The 11712-nt window shown below is 40.3% G+C and overlaps 1 protein-coding gene across 1 annotated transcript; it reads left to right on the top strand.

Moving 5' to 3' along the window:
* Window positions 1–3410: 3410 nt before the first annotated feature.
* Window positions 3411–11585, top strand: LOC120722643 (protein-L-isoaspartate O-methyltransferase domain-containing protein 2). Its single transcript, XM_040013694.1, has 7 exons — window positions 3411–3667; window positions 6061–6221; window positions 6302–6452; window positions 7784–7886; window positions 7965–8136; window positions 8411–8534; window positions 8613–11585. Exons 2-7 carry the CDS (start codon window positions 6066–6068, stop codon window positions 9179–9181), a joined length of 1275 nt encoding a protein of 424 aa, XP_039869628.1. The 5' UTR covers window positions 3411–3667; window positions 6061–6065; the 3' UTR covers window positions 9182–11585.
* Window positions 11586–11712: the final 127 nt, after the last annotated feature.

Raw genomic sequence — 11712 nt, 5'->3', positions numbered from 1 at the left:
GATCCCTGCCTGAGGAATCAGGTTCAGATTAGAATGGTTAATCCATATTGTCTTTGAGGGTCCCCACAAAGTAAATACATGTGTGTTTTCTTCTTTCTGTTGTGATAAAAGAAAAATCTTAAACACATCTCTCCAATGTATGGATCTTTTGGCTGGTCCTAACAGCATCACATGGTTGACTGATGATTAAGATTTGGTTTTAGAGTAAAGTTACAACAGTTTAATCATTCGTCCCTTCAGAAACCAAAGTTGATTGCCCACAGCTGAAAACTTTTTGCCAGTGTTGAGTAAAGTTTATTTAAATTTTTGGAAAATTCAAAGTCATTATGATTTATTTTTCAAACTAAAGAAATGCTTGAGCAAAAGTGTCTGCATTTCTTCTTATTTTGCTTCCAAGGAGCCAGATCTTCTTGTATTTTTTTTTAAGAAGTAGCTCTTCAGGCCTTTTGTTTTTCTGCTTTATCCACCCATTTTAAATATATTCCGTTGACAATTTTCAAAGGACTGTTTTTGTTTGTTCGGCCCCTTCAACACTGACCTATGAATCAAGCATAAATAGGGCAGTTTGTTACTAGCAGGCTGTCACAAAGGACCTAATTTGATCCCATTTCATCAGATGAGTCTATGAAAAATGACAAAGATAAGAGTTTGATGGGCACACACTTGTATTTCTGCACCAACAAGGCGATTCCCAGAGAACTATTAGCTGAAAACTTTGCATAGTGAGCAGTGTGTCCTTAGGAAACACTGATGAAATTGGAAAAATAGAGTGCAAATGATGAAGAAGCAGGACTAAAAAGCTGTGTACAGCAGATCATGTCATGTCCTTAAGAAGAAAATCCAGCAAAGACCTTACACAGATCTGGAGTGATGCCTCTGGCCCTTCAGTTGATCCATCTACAGCATCATCAGTAATGCTTTAAGTGGAAGGGTGACTGTCAAGGAAGGAAAATGGGGAGGAAAGGCTGAGGTATGCTAATTTACACAAGAACTGGACTGAAAATCCATTACAGCATGTGGTATAAGTGATGAATCCGAAACTTCAGTTCAACTTGTCACCAATATTTACCCGGGAGGTCAGAAGAGAGGGACAGAACCGGGTGCTTCTACAGCATCTTTAAAGGATCTAGAGGCTCTCAAGAGTGATACTGAAAAGCTAGTTCATGTATTTATTACTTCTAAATTCATTACTATCAGGAGGCTCTAGAAACTACCTGCAGATCCAGAATACTGCATAAGAGTACTGACTAGTAGGAGAGAGCATATGTCTCCTATATTGTCTTTTCTTCATTGACCTCCTGTTAAATCCAGAACTGAATTTAAAGACCTGCTCCTCACATACAAAATCTTATATAATCAGGCTCCATCACATAAGACCTCATACTACCTTTTTGACAGAGCACTTTTCTTACAGACTGCTGGCTTGCGTGTGATTTCTAGACATTTCACAAAAAGAATGGAATGCAAAGCCTTCAGCTTTTAGCCAGTTAGTAATATACGACACACTGTCTTTCTACATATTAAACAAAATTAGGGATCTGAATTGGCTAGATTCAGATCAGATGTAGCTAGATTATTTATGTTTTCATCGCTCTATTTATATTTTGAGCAGCACTGCCATCTAGTGGATCATTTTCTGAACCTTTGTTGTATGAGATATGTTTTGAACTTTATACATACTTCTGAGAATTCCAGGAATTAATCATTCCTGGAATTCTCAGAAGTATAGATAAAGTTCAAAATGCATAAGTGAATGAGACCACAGTACCACAGTAATATACTGTTGTCATAAAATGCAGCGAGTTACCATAACTGTTGATGCGGTTTAGTGAAAAGAAGAATGCTGTTGGTGTTCTGGTTTAGCCAATTAGTACTCATTATTATAATACTCCGTGATTTTGACACCATATTTTTAGAGATGCTTTCTTTTTTTAATTTTAGCTGTTTACAAGAACAAGTTACAGGTATGTGGTGAATATGAGCTTAAAGTGCATACTCTTAGCTTTTATTTGAGGGGGTTGAGAAAAAGTTTATTTATTTATTACAACAGAGATTGAAAGGTAAATTCCAGCTGGGCTAATGCAGTATATGGAGTATGTTAAAGAATTCTGTTATGACTTCAGTTATGTTAAAGAATAATAAATTCACAACAAACAACTGCAGATCCATCACCAGTCTTTACTCTTCTTTCTGGAATCCAACAAAAAGTTGACAATAAGATAATGAAAGAGCACATTTGTGCATTCATGTTAGTGTTTCTTTATAAAAAATAAATAAATAAATTTAAAAAATGTGTGTCTTTGAAAGAGTCCCATTCACTCAGTGAGCTGTGAGCCTTGACACCTGGATACAAATACAAAAAAAACTAATTTGCATTTATTATCACATACTGAGAGAACGAGTTTCTAAGGAGCCAGGTTTTCTTTAGTAAAAAGTAAAGTAATTTTTAAAGTGGATCTCTGAGGTTTCTGAAGATCTTTCTTTGAAGTTTTTCTTTGAACATTTGCTCATTTCAATACAGTCCTAGTACCTGAACATTTTCGGGGGGGAGGAGGGGGTAACGCTGACTTATCAATGTTCAAGCATAAAAAAAGGCACCTTATTCAAGGGATAGACCAGCATTGTAGCTACGTGTACAGACAATTTAGCAAAGAATTGATTATAAATTGTATCTTTAGGCATTGTGTTACTAGCAGCTTAATTTGTTCCCACGTCTTTTCAAAGATAACAGCTTTAAAAAGGTAAAATAGTATTTCTCCACCAACAAGGTGGTCCCCAAAGACCTATTAACACAAAACATGATATGTGTCCATAATAAAATGATACTGGACAAGCGGAGGACAAAAGAAGCATGAGGTCTAAAAAAAAAAACAACCTACCTACACTAGATAAACATTTTCTGAAAGTCATGTCCTAAAGAGATGGGGAAAGCAAAGACCTCACACAGGACCTGAGAGATGAATCTGGCCTTTCAGTTAACCCATGTACCAGTCATTGAAGGAAGGAAAATGGGTGGGAAGAGAAGGCTGAGAAATGCCAAACCACACATTAGCTGGACTGAAAAGCAGTGATAACAAGTCTTGTGGGGTGATAAATCCAAATATGAAAGTTTTGGTTCAAATAACTGTCATTATATGTATGGAGAAGGTCCATTAGTGTCTACCGCCAGGCTTCTTTTACCTTGTGCACAGTACTGCATCCAAGTAAGGTACTGACTTGACTTTTAACCTACTGACCTACAGATGTTGGAACACAGCAACTACCAAAGCGACTGTAATTCAGTAATAATTAGTAAGACGGTGACAGGCCAATCAGAGCGAAGACATGCTTAGGTGGGCGGGAAAACAAACAAACACACAAACAAACACTGAGCAGCATCGAGACTCAGTTGGATGAAGCTGTTTTCCTCTCGCTGCCGCTCACATTTGCGTTCTCCGTCGGTTTCCACCCGCGTCTGGCCTGTTCCACTTCCACAGCCCACACTGCTGAAAGTAGGCCATCCCCCTCTGGCCGTTACTCTGCGTGTGTTACGTCTGACGTCAGAGCGTCAGCTGGCCGAATGTTTACATCCAGCAGTGATGTGTTTCTGACTGGATCCCCCACCAACAAAAGGCTGAGCACAAGGAAAAGCGCAGAGACAGAGAATATCAGGCGGCGTTAATAAGAGGTACACGCTTCAGCTGGTCCGTGTTGTGTGTGGAGGCGCGCTGTGTGGCTGCAGACCAGCAGCAGCTCGCTGGGCTCCTTCTCTCGATTTTCCTGATCTTCCACCGAAGATAAGAATGCAGTTGTGTTTCTGCTTGTGTTGACCTTGTCGTTCCATGGAGGTTTGTTACGAATGCATTGTGCTGTTGTTATCCTTTAGGCTGGGTGATTATTGGCTCAACCGAGCTCCATTTATTTATTTATTTCGAAACTGGATCACCTGAGTGGCGCAAATGGCACCGCAGCACAGCAGCGTGCAGACGGGTATGCTGGAGTTGGAGGTCCCGGCCGGAGCCGGACTTTAGACTCGACGTGAAAAGCGTTTTTAGAAAGGAAAGGGCGTGTTAGCTGATCACTAAATCAGGAAACAAATAGCCAAGTTCAGTTGGCACTATTTTGCATGAAGCGTGTACCCTACTAGCCTACTAAACCACTTAGATACTAAATTACGAAAATGACCGGCAGCGCCGTGCTGTGGCCATTTGTGTCCACAGCCCAAAACAAAACAAAGAAAATCAAAAAAGAAGAAGAAAAAGGCGGGTGATCATACTCACGAGGACATAGATTCCCATTGTATGCCAAAAGATAAAATAAAATAAAAAAATAACGAGGCAAAAACCTTGTTCTTCTCCTCCCAAGAATTCATGTTCCTTTAGGGCTTCACCACCTGACACTTTTTTTTTTTAAACGAAGACAGTACATCCTCTGTTATTTAAATGCACTCAGCCCTTTCTTCTTTTGTAGCCTAACGAGGGTGTCCAACATTTGGCAGACAGTGCACCCTGCAGTGATCTCTGTCCTTTGGCACTGCCCTGTGGTGTTTTTAACAGAGTTGGTCATATCCTAGTCACATTCTGCCGCTAAAAGCCACACCTAACCCTCTTACTGCAGTTTGATCATGTAATTGGTGCTGAAAGTCTCCCTGGGAAACGTTCACTACTAAGATAAGATAACCTTTATTAGTCCCACGTGTGGGAAATTTGTTTTGTTACAGCAGTGGACAGTATAAAAGTTGCACAGAAAAATTAGAAAAATAAAATAAACACTGGAATAAGATATCAATAAGATACTGTGTGCCATTAAATTTATCCAGGAGTTGATCCAGATGCATCCTGTTGAAGTGAGAACAAAGGAAAATTTTGAATACTACTCTGCTGCAATGCAATAATTCAGTTCTTTTTAAAAATTTATATAGCACCAAATCACAACAGCAATTGATGGCTGTAAGGGTACTGTTCATGTGCTAATTAGTGCTGACAAGACTAGTAATTTGGTAGAATTCCACTCTGTCTGCTCCTTACAACAAGTCATATTATTTGTAATATAATTCCATTAAAAATGCTCCAAAAGGAAACAGCAGTAGCAAGATGAAAAGGTCCAGTTCAGTGGCCTGAATCAACAGAGGTGAGTCTTAGTAGACAGCTGGAGGCCATGGCTGCCAGTGTAACAATCCTTAAGAAAAAACATAGACTATGTATCAAAGTGACTATTTTAACATGTGAGTCTATGGATATTGATTGACTTTTAAAGTTAACCTTAAGAGGACATTAGAAGACCTGGACATTTTGGCACTTCTGTGTTTGCTCACTTTCAGCCATACAGGTTGATAATCACCTTCTATTCACTTCATCCATTTGAGGTTAAGAAAATGAATCGATGAAGCTAGCTTTACCTAGAAAAAAGATCAAATATAATACAATGTATTCTGCCTCTTTGTTGAGCCAAAGCTTGATGGCGTTTGTCTACATGTAAATGAAAGTAAATGGTTCTGAAAGTAAGTTTAAAGCTGCCAGAATACTGTTGAAATGTGCAGGGCAAGGAGCAGTACTTAATTTGCTTAATAATTTAATCAGATATGTTGTTCAGCTTCAGTTTAACTTCAGTTTTTTTTAGTTTAAGATAGCCTGCTAACCTGTTTAACTTTATGTGTCTGTTACAGATTAGTTTTGGAACCCACTGGCATATTTTCTTATTTCTTGTTGTTTTTGACACTGTTTGTTTTGCACACAAACCAGAACAAAACTCTAAGATATTTAATGTTTTAAGGAAAACAGCCTATCCTTTCACTGTAGAATCCTGTCCTAATGCCTTCTATTTGTTTCAGATTTTTTTCCCCACAGGGTTGTGAAATTGACACTAAAAGAACAAAGACAGTGTCATTTGGAAACCTTTAAAGTGTGTAAACTTCTGGTGTGAGAGGGCACCAGCCTAGAAGTCCTCCTTTAATGAATGAACTTAAAAAAACACTGAAAGACTTAAAAAACAAACAGACAACAACAACAACAGCATGAACAGCTACTGGAACTGTGTCTCAAAGTGAAACCGTGCCTTATGCTTTTGTCATCTGGTCTTCAGTCAGGATGGGTGGAGCTGTGAGTGCCGGTGAGGACAACGATGACTTGATTGACAACCTTAAGGAGGCTTACTACATCCGCTCAGACCTGGTGGAGCGAGCTTTCCGAGCTATCGACCGTGCAGACTATTACCTGGATGAATACCGGGATAACGCATATAAGGTCAGCACAGCGAAAGTGTGTGGAATCAGCCCACAGGGGTCTAAGCTGGTAAATGTACTATATGCTGTTGTTGCATTTAGGATCTGGCATGGCGGCACGGAAACATCCACCTATCTGCTCCGTGTATTTACTCGGAAGTGATGGAGGCTTTGGATCTCCACCCTGGACTCTCCTTTCTCAACCTTGGCAGTGGGACGGGCTACCTCAGCACCATGGTCGGCCTCATTCTGGGTATGCAGCTCCTTACTTTTTCAGCATATATTCTTTGGTTATTATTTAAAGTACACCAAATTAGCTATTAGCAGTTAATGCTTTTAGCGTACCCAAACAATGACAGCTGTCACTGGATTACTTTACTCAGCAATGTTTTTGATGTAAAAAGAAGCATCATTTTCTTGTGCTGTCTGTGAAATTCTTTATTCACAGTAGAGATGGATAATGGTGTTTTCTTAGTTGTCAAAAATATCTGCATGTTCACAAAAACAGTTAATAATAACAATGGTTGTTTCAAGGCTTTTCATATTATAAGATAAAGACCCTACAACATTTTTAATACAAAGACACCTTTGGCAGAACCAGGCTCAGGCAGGAGCAACCACTGAACGGTTAGAGAGTGAGTGTTAAAATATAAGAAAGGGAGAAGGAACAAAAAGGCTACGGAAATTTGGTTTGATGAATAACTTTGTGTTGATTTAATTTCTTGATTTATCATTGATTTCTTTTCAAACTGTTATATAACTTATTTATCAATGCTATTTATTTTCTTGGTTAAGGATTTGATTATTCCTATGGGGTAAAGGATAGGATAATTATAAGCCACAAGGCTTCAGCCTATTTCTTTTTCGGTTACTGTATGATTGAGTACTTTTATATAAAATGATAATCTGTGTTGTTGTTGTTGTTGTTGTTGTTGACCGAAATAAAAATTTCACTTCTTTCACTTCACTTCAAAAGGACAAAATGAATCCAGTACACTGAAGATGTTAACACTGAAGATACTCTGATATTCCTTTAGTGGTTGGATGTTTTACTGATAGTGATTTTGTGGACTGGTCTGCTTCTTAATGTGAGTAAGATCAAAGAACCGGTGGTCAACTTCAGAAGAAAAAGGACAAATGCAGGCATAGGTGTGTACGTGTGTCTATCCTGGGACAGGATCTGGATGTGGTGGAGGAGTACAAGTAGCAGCACAGCCACGTCAACAGCTTGAACACTAACACAGATGATGTGTACAAAAGGGGATGAGCAAGCTCTATTTCCCAGGAAAGCTGAGCTCCTTTAGTGCATGCAGGAAAATGATGAAGCTTTTCCAGCTGTGGTACACTGCAATCAGGAAGGATGGCTTTGTGATTGGCTGCAAACTGAACACTTTTGAAGGCCACCAGAGAGTCTAGGAGATCATCTAATTATTGGGGTTCTCTATGTTATTGTAGGGTCTTTAACCTACAATATAAAGCACCTCGAGACACCTGTTGTTGTGATTTAGAGATATATAAATAAAATTGAATTGAATTAAATATTCATAAGGTTGATTAGACACTGTGCTGTGCTGACTGTTACAGGTCCCTTTGGAGTGAATCACGGCATAGAGTTACACGCAGATGTGATAGAGTACGCCTACCAGAAGCTCGACTCCTTCATTAAAACCAGCGACAGTTTTGACAAGTAGGTTTCTTGACTTGTCAGCAGCATTTTTTTAATCTCCTCCATGGCTTGTTGTGCATTGCTGCTCTCTCACTTCAGATTTGAGTTCTGTGAGCCATCCTTCGTGGTGGGAAACTGCTTGGAGATCCCTCCAGAGAGCCGTCAGTATGACAGGGTGTACTGCGGGGCCGGCGTGCAGAAAGAGCATGAGGATTATATGAAGAACCTGCTCAAGGTGGGGGGCATCCTGGTGATGCCTCTTGAGGAAAAGGTTTGTGGTCTGTCTGAGTCTCCATGGTATTTTATGTTACTTTTTAAAATATAAGTGTAACTGGAAATATTCAAGAGATAATCTCTATAAATAAATATCTGCATGTAGTAATGTCACCCTCGCTTTTGGAACTACAGTAGTGATTACAGGAACTGCAGTTTTTGGCACACAAACTGATAGTATGAACTCTTCATGTTACTGAATTCAATCAGATGAAAAAAAAATCATTTATACACACAAACGTATTAAAGGACTACCCTTCTGTTTTATGCAGTTGACCAAGATCACTCGAACGGGACTGAACAGCTGGGAGACCAAAAAGATCATCTCTGTGTCCTTCGCCCCTCTGGTGCTGCCCAAACACAGCACCAACAGCAAACCCAAGACTGTTCCACTACGTGAGTGTCATTTGTCCTTCTTTCATTTCTCGCCATTTTCATTTCCCCGATGTTGACTTGCCATTCTCAACATTTCAGCCAAGTTTGAGGTGCGATCGTTACAGGAACTGGCCCGTATCTGCATCCGCCACACCCTCAGAGTGACCACGGATGGAGGAGACAGCCACTCCCGTGGCCGAGGCTCCTCGTTCAGCGTTGGCCGGGGCCTGGCGGTGGCAGGGCTTCATAAGTATGGGCCTCGTTTCAAACGCAGGAGGGTCCACCGGCGGCACTGCAACGCCCTCGTCCTGGCCACCCGCCAGGTCGTAGCCAGCAGTGGGATTGGTCCTGCTTCCTTGGACAACAACAACAACCAGGGGGCACGAGGAGCGGAGGAAGAGGAGGAGGCAGGAGAGAGGGAAGTGAGGCAGCAGATGAGAGGGGGCAGGAGGGTGGGGAGGGGATCTGGAGGCAGGGCAGTCGTGGTGGAGGAGGAGGAGACGGTGGAGGAGGAGGATGAAGAGGAGGAGCAGGAAGAGGAAGAAGAGAAGGAGACGGGCGAGCTGCTCCGACCCCAGCCCGCTGTGAATGTCCTGAGAGAAAGGATCCTGGGCCTGCCGCTACCCGAGCCTCTGAAGATGTACCTGCTGTACTACAGAGAGAAATGAGCTGCAGCCAGGTCCCGAGTCAGAGTCCAGAGCTGGAATCTTGCAGGGGCTAAAGCCTCTGTTCCAATCCCACCACCTCCTGTACAGGCAGGACGATACACCTTACTGACCCCAAGCTCCGCCACGGGTCTGTTTCTCTCTTTTACCTGCCCTCATAGTCTCCATCATCCATCCTGTTTCTGCCCCCTCTTTTTCCCGCTGCTCTTTACTCAAGTCATTTTCTGGTGCTGTGAAAAGTCAGCTCCGTACGTCCAGGGGAGGGGGAGGGAGGGTTTTCCATTTGTAAACTTTGGACCTCCTTTGGGGTGCAAAAAGACAGAAATTGGTATGAAATAAACCATTTATGAATTAGCTCTGCAGCTCTAATATTAGAAACAGCAGTTTAACAGTCCACTGTTGCCTGAGTACATAGCTTGTACAGGGGCATCTTAGTGGCACTCAGAGAAGATACAGTCACAGGGTAAACAAGACAACCCAAGATCAAAGACTGTAGCAGAGGGATCGGTTTAGCCACAGCCTGGAACTGATTACAGCTGGAGAGTACAGAATGATGAAGTGGAAGCCAGTTTGTCCACAAGCAGCTGTTATCATCTCACTGGGATGATGTCATTTTACTAAAGAAGATTCAGATTAAAGGGTATGAGAACTAAATAGATTTTCTTTGGTGATGTTGTAGCTATAGCAGACAACCGCAAGATAGCGTGGCAGGTTTCTTCCACAGATTTCTAAATAAAATGGGAGCTGTGCCTTTAGCCCCCAGTCCATGATGTAATTTAAGCCCTTAAAGGATAATTGTGGTTTATTTGTTTCTGTTGTGTCTTGACACTAACAGAGATGCTCTAAGAGCCATTTCACTTGCTGTTAATCCCAGTGTAGAGAGAGTAGGCTGCTGCAGAGGATGCTGGTCAGCTACTAGCTTTTTTACACCTGCTTCTAGAATAAAAACACAACACTGATAATATGTCAGGCTGGAAATCAAATTGTACTCGTCTTTTTTTTTCTGTTTTTTTTTTTTTTTTTATAAACAAGGAAACTGGTTCTAGTCTTCTGCTAATACATGCTAATTGGTCAGCTGAGCATTTCTGCCATGCTTCCTTGATGGATTCAAATGTTTACAAATGATAAGTACATACTAGAAGTCTGGGCTAGCATACAGCTGCCTGTGTTGGCACAACTTTCAGTCAAATCAAAGTTGGAGCCCTCGCTTAATTTTTCAGCCTGAGAGGTTGCTGCTTTGAGGAACCCACAGAACTACAATAACCAGGGGAGCACAGCAAATTTAAATAAAAACAGAATTACCCTTTAAATTATCTTATTTTTAAGGCTGACGCTCGGTCATCTTTTCCCTGTGTTTTAAGAGCCTAGTTGACGATCTACTGGGCTGAGTTTTCCTTTATTTTTTTTTTCTTCTTTCTTTCTTTCCTATGCATACGTTTCATCATGTGAATTTGTCTTCGTCTCCTTGGAGATGAAGCAGACTTTAAGCCTCACATGTGCATCCAAAGGGCAGTCTCACTGTTTTTCTCTGCATCCCATTAACCAAAAGAGAATGACCATAAAATATACTAATATTCCATTTTACATATAAAAAAAAAAAACAGCATGATAAAAACACACAAGTAATTATTCTGATGACTGGGTGTGTGCTGTCATGTTCCTTGTAATATTTAGGTTTTTGTGAATGAAATCATTTTTTGAGACTTGAAGTGGTGTGTATGTATGAAACTGTTGTACTTTTTGTTTTGTGAATCATAAGAAAAAGCAACTTTAAACAGGTACTTTAAAATAGAAGATACTTCTTTATTTACCATTTTTCCCACTGTGGACTCTAGTTTGATGGGCATTATTCCTTTGTACTTTACACCTTCTTCTGTGCCAAACTTTAGTTGCATGGACTCAAATCTGGAGTGGGACCAGCAGATCAACAGCAAGTCACTCATCACAAGAAAAATACATTTCTAAAACTACACCACTTCCACTGTTTGGTATGTAAAAATCATCTAAAGCCTTAGATTTTTTTTTTCCATTTGAAGGTTGTTTGCATTCGAAGAATCTGTTTTGAAGCACAAGGCAATGCAGAAGGCATCAGTAATACAGTGTATCAGATAAATCATGGATGTGACCACAATAACGGGAATCAGAGAAAATAGTTCCAAGTGTAACGTCACGCTTCACTGTGATTTTTTTTTTTCTACTGCTTGATCTACTTTCAAGTACTGTATGTGCACCATTCCTTTATTCAATACAAATACCATTCTGCTGTGCTGTTGTGCTCCTCTGCTGAATGTATACGATCACACACTTTTTTTCTCCTTTTCCTATTTTGGTGAGACTGACTTGCTTGTTTTTCTGAGTTGAGCTGTAATATTGACCTGCAGATAATAAAGTTCATTATATAAAAGTTGACAGTTTCTTGTGGTTTTGTCAGGTGAGTATTGAGCTTATTTTTTTCTTAGAGAATAAATGTGAAATATGACAATCCCAGAGATAACAGGTTTGCAAATATATGAATTTATATAATATATAATTTA

The sequence above is a fragment of the Simochromis diagramma genome, unplaced genomic scaffold, assembly GCF_900408965.1.
Source record: "Simochromis diagramma unplaced genomic scaffold, fSimDia1.1 OVJJ01000705.1, whole genome shotgun sequence".
Lineage (NCBI taxonomy): Eukaryota > Metazoa > Chordata > Actinopteri > Cichliformes > Cichlidae > Simochromis > Simochromis diagramma.
Note: the sequence above shows the minus strand (reverse complement) of the source record. Positions and strands in the feature narration are given on the sequence as shown.

Excerpts from the sequence above, each read along its gene's own strand:
- LOC120722643 (XM_040013694.1), top strand. The coding sequence starts at position 6,066 with ATGGGTGGAGCTGTGAGTGCCGGTGAGGACAACGATGACTTGATTGAC. Across the intron at positions 7,887-7,964 it reads ACCAGCGACAGTTTTGACAA|ATTTGAGTTCTGTGAGCCAT; the intron begins GTAGGTTTCTTG and ends CTCTCACTTCAG. Across the intron at positions 8,535-8,612 it reads ACCCAAGACTGTTCCACTAC|CCAAGTTTGAGGTGCGATCG; the intron begins GTGAGTGTCATT and ends TCAACATTTCAG.